We start from the raw sequence: 22,073 nt of genomic DNA, 5'->3' as shown, positions 1-22,073 counted from the left end.
TTTTCTGGTGTGCATGATGAGAAGTCTGTGGTTCTCCTATATTTAAATGTGTATGTACCCCCTCTCCCCCGCTGCTTTTATGGTTTTTTTCTTGTTGGTTTTTAACAATTGAGTGCCTTAGTGTGTGTGTGTTGTTACACTGCTTCGGGTTGATTGTGTTTGGATCTGTGGGTTGATACTTCTTGTTGAATTTGGAAAACTTTAGACTTAGTTCTTCATAAATTTTCCTTCCCCAGTTTCTCTCTCTTTCCCTTTTGATGTCTGCTCTAAATAGCAGCGTTAGCTTGATTTTATTCTGAACGTTTTGGAGGCTTTGTTTATACTTTTTCCATTTATTTTATACTTATTTTCAGTTTGGTTAATTTATAAGTACATTGTTCTTATACATTCACTGATTGTTTCTTCTGCTGTGTTTAAACTGCTATTTGATCCATTCAGTGAATTTTATATTTCAGTTATTTTTTCTTTTTTCTTTTTTTCTTTTTTAAAGTAAACTCTGTGCCCAATAAGGGGCCTGAGCTCATGACCCCCCATGAAGAGTTTCAAGCTCCACCAACTGAACCAGCCAGTCATCCCTGTTTACAGTTATTTTTCATTTCTAGAATTATCATTTGGTTTCTTTTTATAGTTTGTTTATCTGTTAAGATTTGCTGTTTTGGGGCATCTGGCAGGCTCAGTTGGAGGAGCGCGTGACTCTTTATCTTGGAGTTGTGAATTGAGCCACATGTTGGGTATAGAGATTACTTAAATAAATAAATAAATAAACTTAAAAAGATTTGCTGGTCTTTCGTATTTTGTTTACATTTTCCTTTTAAAACCTTTCTATACCCATTTTTTCTTTGTTAACTTCATTGTTTCTATCATTTCTATATCTATAGATGGATTTGTTTTCCTCCTGAATACAGACAGGCAATATTTTCCTGCTTCTTTGTGTGCGTACTGATTTTTTTTTTAAAGTAGGCTCCATGCCCAACATGGGGCTTGAACTCACCACACTGAGATTAAGAGTCGGATGCTCTACGGATGGAGCCAGCCAGGCGCACCCTGTGCCTAGTGAGTTTTGATTGGATGTGAGCATTAGGAGTGCGAGATAGTTGATTTGTTTTATTTTGTTTTGTTGTCCTTTAAAAAGTGTTGAATTTTGTCCTGGAAGACTGCACACTAATCTCCTCCTTTGAGGTATGTTTCAGTGTTTGTCGGGACAGGCCAAAGGCAGCCTTGATTGTAGGGCCAGGATAGCTCTACTCCTGAGTTGTGAATTTTGGGGGGGTCTGGTTTGAGTGTCGGTGTTTTCAGGGGTTTTCTAGGCCAGCTGATTGGAGCGCTTGCTGTCTCCCTGGCCTGTGTGAGTTCTAGCTGTTTACCTCATCGCTCCCGCTGAGCCTCCCAGCCCTATACCTGGCAGCTGCGCAGCTTGGTATTTGGCCAGTGAGCCAAGGGGATTTCTAGGTGCAGATTTAGTGCAGCGACCTCCCTGCAAAGCTTCCTTCTTTCTGTGCCCTGCCTCACAAACTCCTGCCAGCTCTTTAGCCTTCAACTCTGGTCCATGTCTTCCCCACTCAGCAAGACCACTACTGTAGTGTTTGGGCTCCCCTTCCCTACAGGTTTGTTCCCTTCTTCGTGATCACAGCTCTGCGTTGCCTGTTGGCTAGTGTCTGAGAACAGTTAATTCATGTGTCTGACCAGTTTGATGACTCTTCATGGTGAGTGAGGTAGTTCAGTTACAAGGCACTCAGAAGTGCTCAGAAGCGGAAGTCTGATGTTATAGGCTTTTAAAGATACATTTTTTTTTTTACCCCTGTCCCATCGTTATTCTTCATTTAATGTACAAATTTAATTAGGAAGTTTCAGATTGAAAAACCTGAATATTTATTTAGATCTTACATAAGCAGTTTCGTCATGTTTGTAGATAACTGAATATGCTGTTTTGGCTAGTAGGTTAAAACAGAGCGTGTGTGTGTGTGTGTGCGCGCGTGCACACACGCATGCATTGCATTATGACAAATTCTGGCCACTAACTAGAGGATAATAAGAAATCAATTTATTTGTCCTTATCATTAGGCAATTGACAGAGCCCGAACATAGTTTGACTTTAATCTGTATTTATTTCACACCTCCTGTGGAGCCATGCAGTGTGCTGCTGTGTGCTTGGGATGTAAAACTGAGCAGGAGAAACGGACTGTGGACCCGTAGCTCTGGCCCGTGCTGTGATCAGACAGCTCTTTAGTTCTGACTCACATACCCCTTGTTGTACTTCTCTTACCCTTACCCCCTTTGGCTCTCTCTCTCTCTCCCTTTCTCAACCATTTCTTCATATCCTAAATATTCCTGATGGATTCAGTTCATTGTTTCATTGAAAAAATATTTATTGAATGCAGGCCATGTGCCAGGCACTGTTCTTGGTACTGATGATATCTTGGTGAACCAGACTTTTTTCATGGACTTCGGTTCAGTCACCATCTTAATCCTGTGCCTGTATTCCCGACACTTCATTTAAAGTGCGGTCGACTGCTCCTTTGACATTTGTCTTCTCCTTCGTTGTGGACATGTCTTGTTGCTAGTGACATGGCGCATTTTCCCCACGTAGTCTTGGTTGTCCTCCCTCCCTTCTTAGGGGAGTCTGTCTCAGAAGCTTGGCCTCATAAGAGTTTCCACCTTTTGGATGTTACAGTTTTAATTAAGCCCAATTATTTTCATTTGTTCTTTAATATTGTTCTTTCTCTTTGAAATCAAAGGTTGATTAAAGTAACCACAAGAATGGTCCTCTCTCCACATATTAATAATAAAAAAAGAAACTTAAGTTAGCTACAGGTGGAGTTACTTGTTGGTCTCACAGCAGAGCTAAATTAAATGGCGGTTTTTTTCGTTCCGGGTCTGCTCCCAGGCTTTTCTGTTTGATATTTGGTCCGTGTCTACCTCTGCCTTTTGAGACTTGACATCTCCCAGTCTCAGATCTGTTCCTGGAGTGCTTCTCTGTAGAATCACTGCTAATCTCTACTAGTGTTACGGTCTCTAGTTATCAGTTTTTTGCTGAAACATGTAACCTGAGTGGATGAAAAAGCTGCTTCATTTTTTTTTTTTTAAGATTTTATTTATTCGTGAGAGGCAGAGGGTGAAGCAGGCTCCCCACTGAGTAGGGAGCTGGATGCAGGACTTGACAGGAAGATAGAGGAACTGCAGCTAGGACCGTGTTTGCATACTTTTCTCCAGCTTGTCTTTCACACTATTTTGGTAGCAGTTTAAACTTACTTTGGAACTGAACTCCAAATAAGGATTACGAAGATACTTGGGGTTAAATATTATAAGATGATCATTAAATTACAAGATGATGTTGGAGCATATATTTTGATACATTCTTGGGCTAAAATACTAGAGCTAGTTTTTAGTTTAGTTGGACAAGAATTATATCTAGTATGGTGTAGATGTCAGGTTAACCCATATGAACTTGCTGTTTTGTAGGCCAAAGGAGCTCTAATATTAGTTTCCTGCAGTTCTGCCTAATACTTTATTAACATCATAAGATGAACTGAGTCCTAGCTCTTTTTAACATTCGAATTAAAAGGGAAAATGGAAACTTCGGAAAGAATAAAAGCCAAAAGCCGTGGTGATGGGCCTAATTAATAAATCAGGCAAATTCTTGTATTAGTTTGCCTTCTTGGAATCTGATCATAAAGAGGAATGAATGAATGGATAACTTAAATACTTTTTGGCATTGTGGGAAGAAGTTAAACTTGAGTATCTTTGTGGATTTTGCACACAGCAGTTTAGCTAAGAGAGGAGATAGCATGTGGCATGTGGCAAATACACCTGTATGCAGCCCGGCAACTGGCAATGTTACTGAAGAGTTGTGGTAGATGCTGTAGTAAACATCTAAAAGAAAGGCTCTATAAGCGAAAAATATAAAGTTATTTCTTGTTAGCCCTATGTTCAAATGACCTACAGTAACAGCCCATGTTCAGATGACCTACAGTAACATTTAAAAAGAACGTTGGATTCTTTGTCACCTAGCATACCATCCTTCTGCATAGGAATGTGTATTCTGCATAGGAATGTGTATTGGTGTTTTAATAATAATAAAGAAAAACCCAAAATCTAAGTAGGAGGGCAAATCTTTTGAGGGGTGGGACCGCCCTGTGTTGTATTGGGTAGTTAGGATTATAGCTTCTGTTTGGATTATCTGCTGCTTGGATTAGTTGGAAAATAGCTTTCTTTTATTAGGTTAAGTGATTATATTGTTTTTGAGATGCTATTCGAAGCAGCATTGGCATCATCTGGTGGTTGGTTAGAAATGTAGACTCTCAAGCCCTATTGTGGATGTACTGAATCAGAATCTGCATTTTTAATGGGATTCAAAAGCAATTTGTAAGAACATTAAAGTTTGCGAGGTACTATTACAGATCACGGGTGTCATTGTCACTCTCAAACAGTGCCATAGTAACCTCTCAGTGCTTGTTGAATTTAATGCACATAATTGATTGGATATAGATTCAGAAAATGAAACATATTTTAGGAGGATAGTTATCACAGTAATAATCAAGTAGCAGCTAGCCATTTCTTTGTATTTCTTTCATAGCTGTCTGGATATCACAAAATTTGTCTTTCCATCCCTCCCTCCCTCCCGATGTATCCTTGAGTCTGATTCTACCCTTGCTGGTTGATTAGATGATGTCTTGTGATTGTGTGTGTGTGGGGGGGGTGTACATACCCAAGTCAACAATAGCATACAATAATTAGATTTTGATCTATATTATAATGTATAAGATAACTAAAAAATTAATAAACTATTTTGCGTGTCAGGGAGGTATTGAAATTTCAGTCCGCAGAAGGTAAGAAAGGAACATAAAACAGTTGGAATAAATAGAAGGGTTATTAGCGTACATTTGTACATTAAATAAACTTAAAGTTTTGTGTTATAGTGCACTATATTAGTATAGTTATAGCGTACTTATGTGCACATCTAAGTGTACATTCGTAAATTTAAAAACTTGTATACTACAAACTTTATACGAGACAAATCTGAACTATGAAGGGAATGGGGAGTTGACAGTAAAGGCTGGACAGAGGCATTCCGCAGAAACAGTAAGAGAAGGTGTGGTGTGGCCATCAGACAGGGAAGTATTATTGGCAGTAAATAAGGGCTGTTGATGATGATTAAAGGTTTTATTCATCAGAAAGGTAGAATAACTCTAAATTGATGTAATCCAATCACATGCTTAAATGGAATATTTTTAATATACCTCTCTTGCTGACTGATAGAGTAAGATGAGAGCAGAAATAGAAAACGCTATATAAGAGAGGATACTTAATAATTAGTAAACCATTGATTAAACTGATCACAAGGTAGGAGAAGGCCTCATTAACCAGAGCTGAATTGACGGGGATATTACTTCAATTATACCTACATTGATAGAAAAGCTTAGAGGGTATTATGAAGAGCTTGAAGCTAATGTGTTTCAAATGTAGATGGAGACATACTGTTAGAAAACTATGACTTATCAGAACAGACACGCCAGGAAATACAGAATTTGAGTAGTCCTATTAAAGACACCTTTTAATTAATTACTAACTTTGAACTACCCACAAAAAAAACTCCCAAGACCAGATGGTTTTGCCAGTGAATCTATCACAAAAGGATAATCATGACCAGTCTGTGTTCCAGGAAATGCAAGGTTAGTTTAACATTGAAAAATCAGTGTATATCACCATGTTAACAGTGTAGATCAGAAAACTCATGTCATCTCAGTGGGTGCAGAAAAAGCATTTAATAAAATGCAGCATCCATTTACGAGGAAAAGGTTTTAGCAAACTAGGACTAGAAAAGAACTTAATTCATCTGGTAACGGTTATCAATTAAAAACCTGCAGCAGCCACAGTACTGGAGAAATGTTGAAAGCTTACTTTCTGGGATTGGGAGTAAGACAGTAGAAAGATAGTGGTACCTGTATCGCCTCTTCTGGTCATCACTATGTTGGAGGGACAACAGCAAGTAGAATAAGGCAAAAGGAAGGATAAGAATTAGGAGGGAAAAAATAAAACTGTTCAAATGCCCAGTAGTGCTAGTAGCTGCCTATTAGATAATGCTGTTAAGCTCATCATTGTAAAAAAACTCTGTTACTGAACAGTCCACTGTTCAGTTTGATGTACGTAATTGATTGGATCAGTTGGGATCAATTGATTAGACAGTGTGCAATTTCAGCCACAGCGCCAACATAGGTTTGTTTGTTTTGTGATTTTGATGAGCTAATTCTAAATCATACATGGGCATGCAAAGGGCTAAGAATAATCAAACTATTCTTGAGAAAGCACAAAATTCTCTACTGGATGTTAAAACTTGTAAAACTCGTTCTTACACAAAGTTTTAAGAAATCTAGGTAGGCCTGTGTCCAGTAGAACAGCATAGAGAATCTAAAACCAGATCTAAGCATGTACGGGCATGTCATTTATGATAAAGATGGCCTTGTGGAGCAGCAGGGAAAGTTTATCTTTTTAATAATTGGTCCTGAGTAAATCAAATGTCCATTTGGGGTTGGTGGGAAGAATGCAACCTTTCTCTGGCACACATGCATAGAAATCCAATCTAAGAGCATTGTCCATCTAGATGTGAGTGGTGAAACTCAACTTGAGAATATTACAGAATTTCTTGATGACTTTGGTGTAAGGGAACATTTCTTAAATGGACACCAATAATATTAATTCTAAAACAAAAGGTGATAACATTAAGAGCTTGTGCTGATGAAAAAACACCATTAAGAGGGTGATAATGTGGGACGCCTGGGTGGCTCAGTGGGTTAAAGCCAATGCCTTCGGCTCAGGTCATGATCCCAGGGTCCTGGGATCGAGCCCTGCATCAGGCTGTCTGCTCCGCGGAGAGCCTGCTCCCTCCTCTCTCTCTCTCTGCCTGCCTCTCTGCCTACTTGTGATCTCTGTCTGTCAAATAAATAAATAAAATCTTTAAAAAAAAAAAAAAAAGAGGGTGATAATGTAAAGCACTCACAACCAATAAAGGGCTCATGCCCAAAATATTTTAAAATTGAATGTTTCAGGTTTTAGAAATGTAAAAGAAAATGACTTTCTTGATAGAAGAGTGGAAAAGCAGCCTGAATGGGCATTTCACAGAAGTAGATACTTAACTGGCCTTAAATAAATGAAAAGATGATCATAGTCACTGGAAATACAAGTTCATCTCCTGGTGGAGTACCACTACACACCTCCAGCAATGGCTGAAAATCGGAAAGAATAATGATTCCAAGTGTTAGTGAAGGAAGGGAACGGAGGAGATTTTTCATGAACTGCTAGGGGATAAACAGAGCAACTTTTAAAACCTGGAAAAACAGCAGAACAGCATCTCTGTGTGTACGAAGTGCACGAAAAGACACTTAACAAGACTCTTCCTAGTGGCATTTTTTTTTTTTAAGATTTCATTTATTTGACACAGAGAGAGAGAGAGCACACAGCAGGGGGGAGCAGGAGCAGCAGGCAGAGGGAAAGGGAGAAGCAGAGTTGCTGCTCAGCAGGGAGCCCGATGTAGGACTGGATCCCCAGGACCCTGAAATCATGACCTGAGTGGAAGACACATGCTTCACAGCTAAGCCACCCAGGTGCCCCCGTCCCCCAAGTGGCATTATTTATAATACCTGTAAACTGGAAATAACCCAAATGTCAATCAGAAGTCAAAGAGATAAGTAAATCAGAACATCTTTACATAATGGGATACCATAAAGTATGAACAAACCACAATTTATAAACGTAACATGAAGTGAACTTGTAAAGTTGTAACTAATCTGGTTTGGAGATCAAGATAGTAACTTTGGGGGCTTGGGTATTGATTGAGCGGGTCATGGAAATGGTGTTGGGGGGATTTCTGGCGTGATTGCCATTTTTTTTTCATTGTCACAGGTTTAGTTGATTATAATTAATCTGTATACTAATGGTTTTTGTACTTATTTCTATATATATAAGTAAGTTTAAACATAGTCTATAATAATGATATTGATAATAGAAGCTTTTTTTTTTTTTAACAGTACTAGGATTCATGACTTACTTGTGGTATCTTATTTTTAAGAACTTCATAATATACCTAAGGGAATAGGTTAGGATAATAATAGCTCTGCTGCATGGATGGGGAAACCAAGACCTTAAAGTGGTTAATTTGTCATTTAGGGCCTTACTATTTTTACTGTTTATTTATAAGAGCTATTTATATATCAGAGAACTCAATCTTTTTTATGTATGTTTATATTCCTTCCCAGTTTTTTTGTGATTTTTAACACGCAAATGTAAAGCCTCCCTTTTCCTCTATTACTTGACATTTAGGTTTCTTTTTTTTGCTATTGCAGACAATACCAGAATAAACATTTTTCCCTGTCTTTGTGAGCGTCCTCAGTATATCCTTATGATAAAGTTTCCAAGTTAAAAAAAAAAAAAAGATTTTATTTGTTTATTTGAGAGAGAGAGACAGAGGTAGAGTGAGAGGGAGAAGCAGACTCCCCCACTGAGCAGAGAGCCCAGTGCTGCGGGGCTTATCCCAGGACCCTGATACCGTGACCTGAGCTGAAGGCAGACACTTAACCCATTGAACCACCCAGGTGCCTCCCCACCCCAGGTTTTGTTTTGTTTTGTTTTGTTAACTGAACACAGTTATTCTATGTAATTAAGTTGACTGTATTTTTTTAGTATAAGTAATGAAATGTTTAGAAAATTACCCCATCTATCCTGATGGTAGCACTGTCCTTTTACTTGTTCAGCAAATACTTACTGATCATGTACTGTGGGTCCGTTAAGGAGCTCACTCTGTAGTGGAGGGAGACAGAAGCTAAGGTCTGAAGCCAGTGCCAAGGCAGGTTACCGCTATGTTTCAGTAAGGGGGTAGGATCCGAGATGTGCACTTTAGAAGAGTCACTCTAGTATCTTACTGAAGGAATCCAGAAATGGGTTGGTGGAGATGAGAAGTGATTGTATTTGGATGTTCGCAGGAGGTGGAACCAGCAAGATGGGGCAGCTGTTTGCGTGAGGTCGGTCTGTGGAGGAAAAGAACTCTCACTCGACTCCGGGAGCTTTGATTCTGTTGACGCGGAGGAAGGCGGTGTCATTCGCTGTGGTAGAAAATAGAAGTGGAACTTGCATTTTGAGAGAATTGAGCTTTGTCCTCTTCGGTTTGGGGAGTCTGTGCGACATTCTGGTAGAGCTTGTTAGCGCCGCAGAAGCGGGTGCTCTCTCCGCTGTCCTGCCCATCGCACCGCAGCGGCTGCAGCCAGTATTGGACCATCTATTAGTTTGCCAGAGCTGTTCTAAGTATTCTACACATGAAAGCACTTAACCTTCACCACGGGCTTTTGAGGTAGATACTGCTACTGTTTTTTTAGGAAATTACGGTTGGAGGTCGCTGGTTTATTCAGGAAGACAAGCTCAAGAATTCTGGGTCCTCAGTTCGTTGACCAGGATTTGACATTTTGCCTTTGGCTTTAGTCTGTGATTAAAAGTGTGGTTGAATTTAAGAAGAAAGGTTTTTTTTTTTCTTTTTTTTTTAAAGGAAGAATTAACTTTTATTAATTGACTACCGCGTAACTTTGACCAAGTGTTAATTTTCCGTGTCTATGGTGAAAATTGTGGCTGTGGTCAAAGCCTACCTGTGGGGTAATTATCGGCCATTCATGGTTGGGGTGAGCTTACCTGCTCTGGGTGCTCTGAGGACTGTGTCAGAAGAGTTTGGAGGAATCCAGCGTCCTGTGAATTTGTGCCTATGTGTTTGTTTAACTTTGAATTACAGGTGTTAGTGGTGAGCACCGTGAAGACAGATGGTTTGCTTGGTTTGGGGGATGCTGGAGTATTGATTGCATACACCTGGCAGGTACAAAGCAGTATCTGAGCAGTGTTCCTTTGCACTGGTTTCTAAGGAGCTGATCTGCTGGAGAGGGCTTTCTCGAGAAATCAGAGATTACTTGTGCAACTTGAACAGTTCTCGATTGATGAAAAGCTCATACGTGAAAATAAGTATTAAGGGTGGTTATCTGGTTGCTTTACAAAAAGATTTCCTTAAGGTTTTCTCTGACTACAGATTTATAGACACTTGAATCACTGTATTTTATGACATCTAACAAAGAACTGTTTTGTCAAGTGCACGTTCTTCTTTGCACTTTGTAGTTTTAAAAGTTTTTAGTATTACCAAACATCCTAAGGTCCTTCTGGAAGGAACTATCAGGTCAAAAGGTGGAGACCTTAGGATATAAATACATCCTTTCAACTTCACTTGTTGTCTTCTTGTAGGAGGAGAGACTTCAGCATGCAAACCTTCATCTGTTCGGCTTGCACCGTCATTTTCATTCCATGCTGCTGGCCTTCAGATGGCTGGACAGATGCCCCATTCACATCAGTACAGTGACCGTCGCCAGCCAAACATAAGTGACCAACAGGTTTCTGCCTTATCTTATTCTGACCAGATTCAGCAACCTCTAACTAATCAGGTAAGTTTACGATGTAGCAGAAATGATTTGTTGGTTGGTGGTTTATTCCTTAACATGGGACAACAGTAAATAGACAAAAATGGTTTAATGGTTTTCAGTTTTACATGCCACATGAGGGATGATAAGTGTGCATTCAAAAGTTTGTTGGCTTTTTCTTTTTTCTTTGCATCCCACTTAATTAAAAACACTCAAACCAGAAGCACATTCTCTCATTCTGTAATAGGGAGGAGAAAAGTTATTTTCAAAGAATATTAATTAAAATAAACTGAAAGCGTATTTTTATGAAAAGGTGGGTAAGAAAAATAAAGTTAAAGGAAAACAAGTGAGATTCCATTATCACAGACTTACAGAGCTGATTTTATGCTGTTTAAACTATTTTAGTGCACATTTATCCCAGTATGTATGAAACTTCTTAAAATGAAAAAGAATGTAAAGCAAATTAATCTTGCTGGTCATTTTCATATTCAGACTAGAGAGTCAGCCTTTTTTTTTAATGGATACTTAACAGTAAATGTGGAAATCTCTCACTATACATACGTGTATACGTGTGTGCATGTGTGTATGTGTGCATTCGTAATATTTCCTGAATTAACTGCACTCATTGCATTGCTTTTTGGTTTGGGAGAATTTGCTTTTTTTACTAACTATAGTTGAGGTAAAATTTCTTTCTCCACCAGGATGGAGGGTATGATGAACGCCGACCAAGGATTTTTTTCCATGCACTTCGGAATTGGGGTTGCCACTGTGTTCTTTAGGTTGTTTAATATATCAAATGATGATCAAAAACTTGGAAAATTTCAATGTATTTCTTATGCTGGATTATTTATAGGAAATGTTCTTTATTTTTAATTCAATAGCATGTGGTTTTAATAGGCACTTGGCTGTAGTAAAGTAGCATTATGATGAGGGGGCACCCCCTTGTATTTATTAAGATTTTTGTCAGCACTTGATCTGGCTTTACATTTATAAAGTGTATGTAGCATGTGAATAACATTCATAGTTAATAGTAAGAAGAATTATGACAAGACTTAAGAATTTGTTTTATGTAGTAAATTGAGAAGGTTTATATTTGAGAATTGGAGCAGTTGAATGTTTAAAGCTGGAGAGTGTGTATATACCAGAAAAAAGTTCTGTGGACATCCAAAAAGTAGTAATAGCACAAGGAATCATTTGTATTGTGCAGTTGGCCCTTGAACAACATGGGTTTGAATCGAGCAAACCCACTTAAACGTGGATTTTTTTTTTTTTAATAAATAGTGTATAGTAATGTAAATATATTTTTTTCTTCCTTAGGATTTTCTTAGTAATAGTTTCCATTCTCTAGCTTACTTCATTGTTAAGGATAGCGTATATAAAATACAAAGTATGTGTTAATCAGCAGTTCGTTGGCAAGGCTCTGCTCAGCAGTAGGCTATCAGTAAGTAAGTTTTTGGAGAGATTTTCAGTTGCATGGGGCAGGGGTGGGGGTTGGTATTCCTAACTCTCGCATTGGTCAAGAGTCACCAGTACTTTAAAGAAACAGTATGTTTGGATTCATTTTCTCTGTTCAAAATGCAGCCTCTTAGGCAGGGTACCTGTTTTTAATATTTTACAGCTGAACAGACTGTGCTCCCATCTGTGACTTCTCCAAGTGTTCAAGCAGTAGACTTGGAAGTCTAGCTCAGGTTCTTTTCTTCTTAGACACAGCGCTCTTCTGTTCTGTAGCACCTGGGGCCTGCGGAGTGCTGGAAAACATTGCAGGCCTTTACAGTTACTCAGTTAGTGCAGTACCTGTTTTTAGATACAGCTAACATCTTATTTGTGGGTGTATTTAAGATAAATAATTCATTTAGCATTTCCATTTTAAGTTATAAAATACTTTTAAAGATTCATATGATACAAAAAGAATGTCTTTTAAGTAACAATATTCAGCCAGATATTTCTGCCAACCCCAGGAATTTCTGAACCTAATGAGGCAGATATGAAGAGGTTTTTCTTATAACTGAAGTATAAAACACTAAAACTGCATTGATATGGCATGGTCTGGAGGTCCTAAAACACGGGCTCAAGGTCCTGACTCATGATGTGGTTGTGGGAGGCGAGTCCGGTCACATGGGCCCTTCTCTGTTCCTTGAAGGTGAGATTGGGACCTTAGACTATAACTCCCTAAACCTAAACTTCTCTAAACTTAAGTCTAGCTGTAAACTTCTATAATTTTATTATTTGATTGCAGTGGTTTCTTAATAATCATCCTATCAGTATGTTTTTCTCCCCAAAAGATTTATTGAACAAATAATCGAAATGAGCTAACGTTAACATTTCATTTCTGGTTATATGAGTGGTGTGTCTTATATAAGTTTTAAAACCCAGTTTTGTTCAAAAGATAAATTTAGGAAGCAGGAGAAATGTAGTAGAAGGAATCGTAGAAAAGTATGCTTGATGTTAGGAATGCACGGTCCTTTTGCGCCATGAGCGTTTGCACAGTACCTTCCGTCGTTCGTGGACTCTCCTGGGACTCTGGATGTGTGCTGCCTGTGGCTTTCAGCTGTAGCGGTCACTCTCAGAATAGCAAGGAAGGCAAAATATAGTGCTTCTAATTCTTCATTATATATGAAATACGAGATAAATTTCAATAAAATGGATAGAGTAGGTATTACTAAGCTGAAAGACAGGTTTTAAATAAATTTCTGAAGCGTATACTCTGGAATCTTCACAGGAAAAAAACACAAGAGATTGTTTAAGCTCTTGTAACTTTCTTAAGCGGGGTAAGCAAACTGTGCTTTTCTTCACTCTGTGATCTGTGTGTTCACCCAGCAAGGTCCAAGAACTGTGAGCACTGGGAATGTGGGTTTTTCTAGTTCCAGAGCCAGATAGCTTGAGGCAGCAGGAGGATAGCTCATCAACTGGCCATTTTGCTGTGAGGACAGGTAGGGAGGCTGAGGGACAGGAACAGCCTGATGAGCTCCTTCCTAGGTTCTCTGAACACAACAGGTTTTCTTCTGACTGTGGAAGGGAAGAAGGGAGCTTGCTCTGTTCCTCTGTGTTCTCCTGGCTTTCTGATGAGAAGTAGCGGGAAAGGGAGAAAGCCTCAAATTCTTCAGGGGGCCAGCCTTGAGTCTAGTGTAGGTTTGTCCCTGAGTGTTTGGAAATGTTATTTCCTAATTGTGCTTACAGCAGCACAGTATTGAAACACAGATTTGGCTACCTAACATGAAATTGCAATGAAAGTTAGTGAAGGGAGTGTTACTTAGTGTGTAGAGTTGAGTTTGCTCTTCCCATATAGTTTGGGCACTTGGGTCTGTACGAGGTGCCATTTTGAAGCAATGAAATGTAATCTGGTATGAAGGCCAATTGTGGGTAGAATATATCTGGCTTATATATACAGATTCCTCTGAGGTGGTAATTTCTCTTGCAAGAAGTATGTAAGAAAAGTAAGGTGTTTAGAATTAGCTCATCAGTTGGGCCTCAGAGACAGAGTTGGCCAACTTTGGAAGAGGTTAGTGATATTTTATGAAATGCCAAGCACACAGCACAGACTCGTATTGAGTGCAGGAAAACCGTCGTTACTCAGTCAGAATTAGTTCCTATCCAGTTTCTTGTATGTCTGTATATTCAAAATTGGTGTCTTGATTGTGTGATTTTTGTGTTTTGAGTGAGCATAATTATTCCTGGAAAGATGTAGTCATTGGTTCTGTTTTTCAGATGTTTAAATATCAGTGGAATTGTATGTAGATGGGCAAGTTAAAAACTCAAAACACATTTGAAGTTTTTGTATATGACTTATTTTTAATAAAGTGAATTTTTAATACATTCATATGCTTATTTTGTTGGTGTTTATTATTTGGATGGGGGAGGGGTTGTTAATGGAATGTGCTTGAAATTCATTTTTAAAAGAGTTCCATGAGCTTTAAGGTGTTCTCTGGAACTTATCTGTGGTCAGCTCCTAGTGTAATTGTAAGTAGAGATTTTGGTATAATGGATTCATTTGTTTATTCCACAAATATTTATCAAACATCTATGTGCCCACCACTGTTTTAGGCAAAGGGAATACAGTACTGAACAAAGGAATCCTTGACCTCACCGAGTTTTTCCTGTAGTGGAAGGAGAAGGAGAGGAGCCTAAACCAGTAAATGAGTCAGTACAGTCTATCAGGTGGTGCTAGGTGCTAAGGGGGAACGGGCATGTGGAAGGTAAGGTCAGGCATGTTACCGTGGAGAGCATGATTTCCTCAGTTGTGTTAAAGAAACAAGTTGCAGGGGCTCCTGGGTAGCTCAGTTGGTTGTGCCTGACTCTTGATCTCGGGAGCGGAGCAGTGCCGTGCTCTGTCCCTGCTCCGTGGCCTCCTTGCTTTGCTTCGTGGTGCCAAGTTGGGCCTGAAATCCTGTCCTGGGAAGCTGCATGTTGGATTTCTCTATTGTCAAGCAGGTTGGACTTTAGGAATAATTCAGAAGTTATTCCTTGTACGGTGAAGAAGCCCTCTTTGGGCAGCATCCTGTGTGTCTCCTGGCCCTCGCCATGTCTGTGATCCTACTGTTTAATCTGAGGAACAAGTTCGAAAGCCTTGGGCAGCTGGCACATTATCTTCTCATTTCATTGATTTGTTCCAGTGGTTTCTTCACTGGAATCTGGTTGAAAGAGATAACTGAGAGAGAATGTATAATGTTCTAATGTAGATATCTTTTTGTTTTTTTTTTTAATACATACATACAGGTTTCAGAAGAGAGGGGATTTGCACCAGTGAAGTATAGTTAAAGTGCTAGTCTTTTCTGTCTATTTAAGGTGATGCCTGATATTGTCATGTTACAGAGGCGGATGCCCCAAAGCTTCCGTGATCCAGCAACTGCTCCTCTGAGAAAACTTTCTGTTGACTTGATCAAAACATATAAGCATATTAATGAGGTAAGACCATTGATTTAACAGCATATCTTGTAATAGAGCAGGAAAGAAAAGTTATTTTGTGGCCCTTTTAAACATAGTAAACTTTATTCCCAGTGATTGTAATATTGATGGTTATTGGTAAGTCAAAGATTTATAGATAATATAATTACATTGTAGAAGAAAAATCTATTAACAGAGACTGCCAAAAATTAAGCTATTTGGGGATAACTTCTCCCTTTTTTCAAAGTTGTATTTAATATATGATGATATTAATTCTGTAATAACTCTTCTCCAAAACAAGAAAGAAGAAAGGAAGGGACTAAGGACACTGTAAAATTATGTATATGCTAGAATTTTGCTTAAATGTTATATATCTCTTTCTGTTTTTGCCATGGATATCAGGAAGCTCAGAGATCTATTTATACCCAGTTAAGAGGCATTTGTCCTAATTTATTTGATATATATATATATATTTCTATGGTTTTAAATTGTCTTTTAAATTTTTATGTGTGTTATTCTGTACTAAGATATTTAAAAACATTTTTGGTGGATGTAAATAGATTAAGAAAAAAACCCCATTTAGCACTTTGAATTACTCCTATTCCAACTTGGCTCTTCACTTGAATAAATTTTTTTCTGGTGTCTTAGACCTTTGACTTGTCATTTGCTTCTAGCCTCAGCTCTAGCTTTGTAATTAATTATGAAATGAGCTTTTCTGGAGAGGAGTAGATGTGCCTCTGCTTCCTTTCCACTTCATGGGAGCCCTGTGTCCTGTCACACTAAAAGGTTATGCTCTAGCAGCTCTAGAGGTATTTAACTAAAAGGATGTTCTTACGTATGTGTAAATTTTACTGCACTTTGATGCCATTTAATGCCAGTATTGTTATATTACTGTGGCAATGTGGAAAGATATGATTAGAATGAACTCCGTGAGGAACACTTTTCAATTGGGTTTTGTACATAATTGATGATTTAGAAAAGATGTGCCAAACTAGCTTTTGATTACCTGAAAAATCTGATAAATTATTAACAGTTTATTCATGTCAGTTTGTTAATATTTGGTTAACTGTTAACAAAACTAAAAAAGTTGTTAACAAAGCTGTTGTTAAGCTTTGATGAAACAAAAGAGTTTCACCAAAAACAGTAGCTTTGCCGAAGATTGTTTTTAACTGTTTCGCCATCTTGTAAACTAGAGTTGTTCTGATGTTTTTCTATGCAGTGTAATTTAGAGTTTCCTCAGTTAGTTACCAGTTACATGGGCTATTGCCTAGTCTACCTGTTATTTCTTACTGGTCTTAGAAACAATTTAGTAAGGAAAATAACTCTGATCAGTCACAGGATTTATGGCCTGTAGTGTGGGGAGGGGGAGGGAGTGGCTGCTTTTCATTAATTGTTACTTTGTTAGAGACTTAAAAAGTGGGCACTTCTAAGAGAGTCTTTTGTATTAGTAGAACTTCAGTTCATATGTATCTTGACTTTCATATTTAAAACTTTTTGCCTTCAGAGCAAATGTAAAATTGGGATGGCCTGGCAGAGGGCATGAAGATACTGACATGAGGAGGATGAAAATGCTCTTTATTTGGTTTGGCGTTTGCTGATTACATTGGCATTTCTCTAGATTTTTCCTGCCAAATCCCTTGTATTACACTCTTAAGAGCTGTGCCCCCTCATTGTATAGAAATTATACCCTAGTTTAAGACTTAAATGTAAATTGGGCCCTGTTAGTCTTCTTGAATGGGCTACTTTGGACTCGTCACTTAACATCTATTTATAAGTACAAACAGTGTAATAGAAAAGTGAATTTCAGGGTAGACATTTTTCATTGGTTATATATCCGTGTTATTATGTAATTCTAATAGCAACTGTAGAAAGTTCTTTATTTCATTTTTTGGTATTGGTTATAAAGAATAAAAATTCATCAATTTCCTCCTGATGACAGACTTGTCTCATACATGTTCTTGATATATATCATACGTGTGTACGTGTGTATGTATATATGTGTATGCCTCCTGCTAACCGCCGAAGATTTAAATTATTGAGTAAACACTGTATACTCTCGTTTCAGGTTTACTATGCAAAAAAGAAGCGACGACACCAACAGGGCCAGGGAGACGATTCTAGTCATAAGAAGGAGCGGAAGGTTTACAATGATGGTTATGATGATGATAACTATGATTATATTGTAAAAAACGGAGAGAAGTGGATGGATCGTTACGAAATTGACTCCTTGATTGGCAAAGGTTCCTTTGGACAGGTAATTTAATGGAAAATGCTGAATTTCCTAAATTAGAACTTGATAGTGAATCATGTTGTTACACCTTTCCCTCAGTGGTACTTTCAGTGTTTGTAATATATTGTAAACAGTGGATATGTGATCATTTGGATTATCATACTTCTTTAGAGCTAGTAAAACTACATCAGCTCTAAAACTCCATTAGACTTTCTTTGTCCATATCTACTCTCTAGAGCAGCTCTGCAGCTCTCTAGTGTGTATCTTACTAATGACTGAGTGGTGGGTTGTAATCACTAATACGTGGTATTGCTCCTCTTGTATAGCCTGGATGATTCTTCGATGTGGATGCTAGAAGTAATTACCTTCCTGCCTGATAATCCTTTTTAAAAAGATAAGAATTCCGTTGGCACAGCAGGTGCCCTGTTACTTTTTTGGAGTCTGGGAAAGCCAGGGGCTGTGTCACCTTCTGTTACCAGGCCTTGAAGTGGGCAGATGGTCTTGAGGATTTCCTCTTCCTGTTCTCCCAGCAGCAGCATGGCTGGTACTGTCATGGGGGTGTTTGTGATGGAGAGGCTCATTCAGCAGCTTTTAGCAGGAAGAGTCAGGAAAGGGCTCCCCAAGAGACCTGGTGTTTATCTTTGTTTCTGGCTGCTTCTCCGCTCATAGCTCTCCCCTCCTCACCTGCCCACCCGGCCTCGCTACAAAGCACAAAACCCTAAATACGTCTCTCTGTTGTATCAGCTATGCTCAGACCAGAGCCATCACACCTTTGTCCTTGGCTCTTCTAAAAACTTTTTCTCTAGCTGTGGACTGCCAGCTATTCCCGCTTGTCAATCCTATCTCATCCGGTCCCTCTGGTTGGTTTGGTTTTGTTTGAGGTGTGATTTACTGTTGATTCCCGTCTCCTTTGCCTGGCAGACTTTGTGTTGGAGTCCGTTATTAACCTGCAGTCCAAACACCACTTCTGACTTCTCAGTAATGAGGATAGAATGCCGTGCAAAATGACTTTTCCTGAACTACTTTTTAAAAATGTTTGTTTTGGGTTTTTTTTTTTTTCTTTAAAGTACAGAATACATGCTCTTATTGATCTGTTCCTGCTCTGATAAAGGAAAAATGCCTCTTTTCAACCTGTGAGGGAAAATTCTTCGTGTGTCAGTCTGATCATGCTTAGGACAAAAAGTATATGGTAGGTCATTAGCAGCCACAGGTGTAGACCCACAAGAATGGCAGCTATTAAACCTGTAAGGAGATACGCACGAGGTTGCTAAAGGACCTCTGTAATGCCATTGTGGCTGTACAAGGCCCTCCTGTCATCTGCATAAAATACCTCCCCCTTTCCATGATTTCAAGGAATTTCGATAATTGTACATAACTCAGAGAACTTTTCCTTGATTCGTAAGCTCTTTTTCTTTGAGTTAGGGTTTCTCAGTAGTTTGGGAGTTCCTCTTTATGAAATATTACTTTTTTGTGAGAAGCAGCTTCTACTTCTCTCTCAGTCTCTTAAGGAGAGGCATTTCTGTGGCCCAGATTTTAGTAAGGCGATGAACACCCTAGATAGAGGGATTGCTGTCTTCATCTTGAAAATTATACCACCTGTTCAGGAAGTTGCCTTCAACAGGACATTTTTTTTTCTTTCTGTTTTTAAGATTTTATTTATATTTGACAGAGTGAAACACAGTGAGGAAGGGAACACAAGCAAGTGGAGTGGGGGAGGGAGAAGCAGGCTTCCTGCCAAGAAGAGAGCCCGATGCAGGGCCCAATCCCAAGACTCTGGGATCATGACCTGAGCCGAAGGCAGATGCTTAATGACTGAGCCACCTAGGTCCCCCAGCAGGACATTCTTCTAACTAATATGTTGTCCACCATGAAAATTGTAGCCATACAGCAGACTCTAAACTTTGTTTTCCTTTTTTTAAAGTTTTCGCTAAATATTTAGTCTTTGAGTTCAGAGTGATGTTTTTCTGCTTCTCTTCACTTTAATTTTCTCATACTTTGATTCCTAAGAGCAAGTGAGCGTAGTTAGATCTTTGAAAATAGAGGCCTGTTTGACATTACACCCCATCACATCGGGTCAGACTGATGCCTCCCTTAAGCTGAAGGGTGTTCAGGTTCTGGACCTGTCACTCACCAAGTAATGTCTTCCGTACTATCTTGGTGTGACTTTCTCTAAACTCTGCCAGATCTTTGTCATATAAGGGACTCCTTCATTTCTTTTGTCAGTGGTTGTTATCAGTCCTGATTGCACATTGAAATTTCCCAGGGAGGTTTGGGGGGAGAGGACTGGTGCCTAGGCTCCAAACCAGTTAAATCAGAATCTCTGAGACTGGATCCTGGGCATTTGTATTTTTCAAACTGCCTGTTGAATGTGTAATTCAGGGTTAAAAACCATTGCTTTAGCATTTAGCCAGTTAACTATTTGCTAAGTCAGTAAATAGTTGGGCCCTGCTGCTGGCCTTTGTCCTGGAGACCACTGGGATCTGGGCATGGAACTACAGCTCTTGGTGCCAGTAGTACAGTCAGTGAACAGAAGAATATCAAAACCACTTGGTCAGATGTTTACCGGCGTAATCTCTGATTTTAAAGATAATAGATTGTATTTTTTAAAATGGGTTGAAACCAGAAATAATTGCATTTTTCGTTCCAAGTTTGATTTTAACTGAAGCATATATAATCCTTGACAATATATCTAACCTTGACTGATGTAAATTTTGGAACATGCGGTCCATTCACTTCTCTTCTCCAGTGGGACTCAGCCTACACATCAGAATCACAAGGCGAATTCTCCCTACATCTCCAGACTTCGTGAATGTGCTAGAAAATGGATAAAGCTATTGGCTATTTATACTACATAGATTATAAATTCAACTTTTAATCAGTTATAGTGGGTTTCTGATTTGTGGATAGTTTTATCTGTGCATTGACTTTCTAATTTTTATGTAAATCTCTTTGTTAATAATATGAAACTCCTTTTTTCTTTAAATTTTAATTTTATTTTTTCAGTGTTCCGAGATTCATTGTTTATGCACCACACCCAGTGCTCCATGTAATACGTGCCCTCCTTAATACCTACCACCAGGCTCTTTCAACCCCCTACCCTCCTCCCCTCCAAAACCCTCAGTTTGTTTCTCAGAGTCCACAGTCTCCTACAGTTCGTCTCCCCCTCCGATTTCGCCGAACTCACTTCTCCACTCCTTTACCCAGTATCCTCCGTGTTATTAGTTACGCTCCACAAGTAAAATTAACACAAGAGCTGTACATCGTGATTTGCTCATGAGCTCTCCTTTTTTCTTGGTGTTGATTTTCTAACTATCAAGACCATCTAATTGTGGCTTTTGACTTTTATCATGGAGCTTCCTGGTAATTTGTATTAGATTTGTCTTTTGTTAAATACCTGTGTTTTAATTTCTGAAAATCTAATTTAAGGTTAGGAAGTTATCTGCATTTTTCAAATGACTTAGAACTTTTAAAATATTTTACATGTATACTTGAGATCTATCTATTTATTTATTTATTTATAATAAAGATTTATTTATTTATTTATTTGACAGATGGAGATCACAAGTAGGCAGAGAGGCAGGCAGAGAGAGAGAGGAGGAAGCAGGCTCCCCGCTGAGCAGAGAGCCCGATGTGGGGCTCCATCCCAGGACTCTGAGATCATGACCTGAGCAGAAGGCAGAGGCTTTAACCCACTGAGCCACCCAGGCTCCCTATACTTGAGATTTAAATCAGGTTCTTTTCCCAAACCAAAGCACTTGACAAGATTTATAACTGACTTCTGGAGGAAAAGAGTTAATCTAGCTTTTCTTAAAAAGAAGGCAATATTGTGGATATTTAGAAACAGTGTAAGGATACAAAAGAAAGTTAATTGAAATGACTGACTTTGGGGCGCCTGGGTGGCTCATTTCGGTTAAGCAAGCATTTGCCTTTAGATTAGGTTGTGATCTGAGGTGAGCGCAGGTCCTGGGATCTGCCCAGCATGGGGCTTCCTGCTCAGCGGGGAGTCTGCTTCTCCTTCTCCCTCTCCCACTGATCGTGCCCATGCTCTCTCTACCTCTCAAATAAAGAAATAATAAAATCTAATAAAAAGATTGACTTAAAGTTGACTGTAAAGTAATAGATGAATGATACTAAATGGAAATGAATAGGACCTCTTCTGCTTAGGGAGGTCAGGAAAGTGAGAATTAGGTAAATATACAGTTAAGGTGAATTGTAAAATACGAAATTATGGCCACTAATGAAATAGAGAATGATTCCTCCTTTTTCTCTTTCAGGTTGTAAAGGCTTATGATCGTGTGGAGCAAGAATGGGTTGCCATTAAAATAATAAAGAACAAGAAGGCTTTTCTGAATCAAGCCCAGATAGAAGTGCGACTTCTTGAGCTCATGAACAAACATGACACTGAAATGAAATACTACATAGGTAAAGAACAAATAAAGCCACGTGTCCACGTGACCAGAAATTTGAGTTAATGGCTATTTATGTATGAAAATACATTGATTATATCTTAAAGTGCTAGGTTAAAA

The 22,073-nt window shown here is 38.8% G+C and overlaps 1 protein-coding gene across 8 annotated transcripts in view; it reads left to right on the top strand.

The window, feature by feature from the left end:
• The window catches only part of DYRK1A (dual specificity tyrosine phosphorylation regulated kinase 1A), a 141,342-nt gene that overhangs the window by 92,616 nt on the left and 26,653 nt on the right, over positions 1–22,073 (top strand). For 6 of the 8 annotated variants that reach the window (XM_004762157.3, XM_045084505.1, XM_045084511.1 and 3 more), the window contains 4 exons: positions 10,264–10,460; positions 15,219–15,338; positions 17,383–17,571; positions 21,822–21,969. In XM_004762157.3, the coding sequence (XP_004762214.1) occupies positions 10,264–10,460; positions 15,219–15,338; positions 17,383–17,571; positions 21,822–21,969 (654 nt within the window). Of the gene's footprint in view, positions 1–10,263; positions 10,461–15,149; positions 15,339–17,382; positions 17,572–21,821; positions 21,970–22,073 lie in introns of all 8 variants that reach the window. The other 2 variants (XM_045084507.1, XM_045084510.1) reach the window with 2 other exon arrangements.

Source organism: Mustela putorius, unplaced genomic scaffold (genome assembly GCF_011764305.1).
Source record: "Mustela putorius furo isolate JIRA1106 unplaced genomic scaffold, ASM1176430v1.1 tig00000765_pilon_pilon_pilon, whole genome shotgun sequence".
Classification (NCBI taxonomy): Eukaryota; Metazoa; Chordata; class Mammalia; order Carnivora; family Mustelidae; genus Mustela; species Mustela putorius.
Note: the sequence above shows the minus strand (reverse complement) of the source record. Positions and strands in the feature narration are given on the sequence as shown.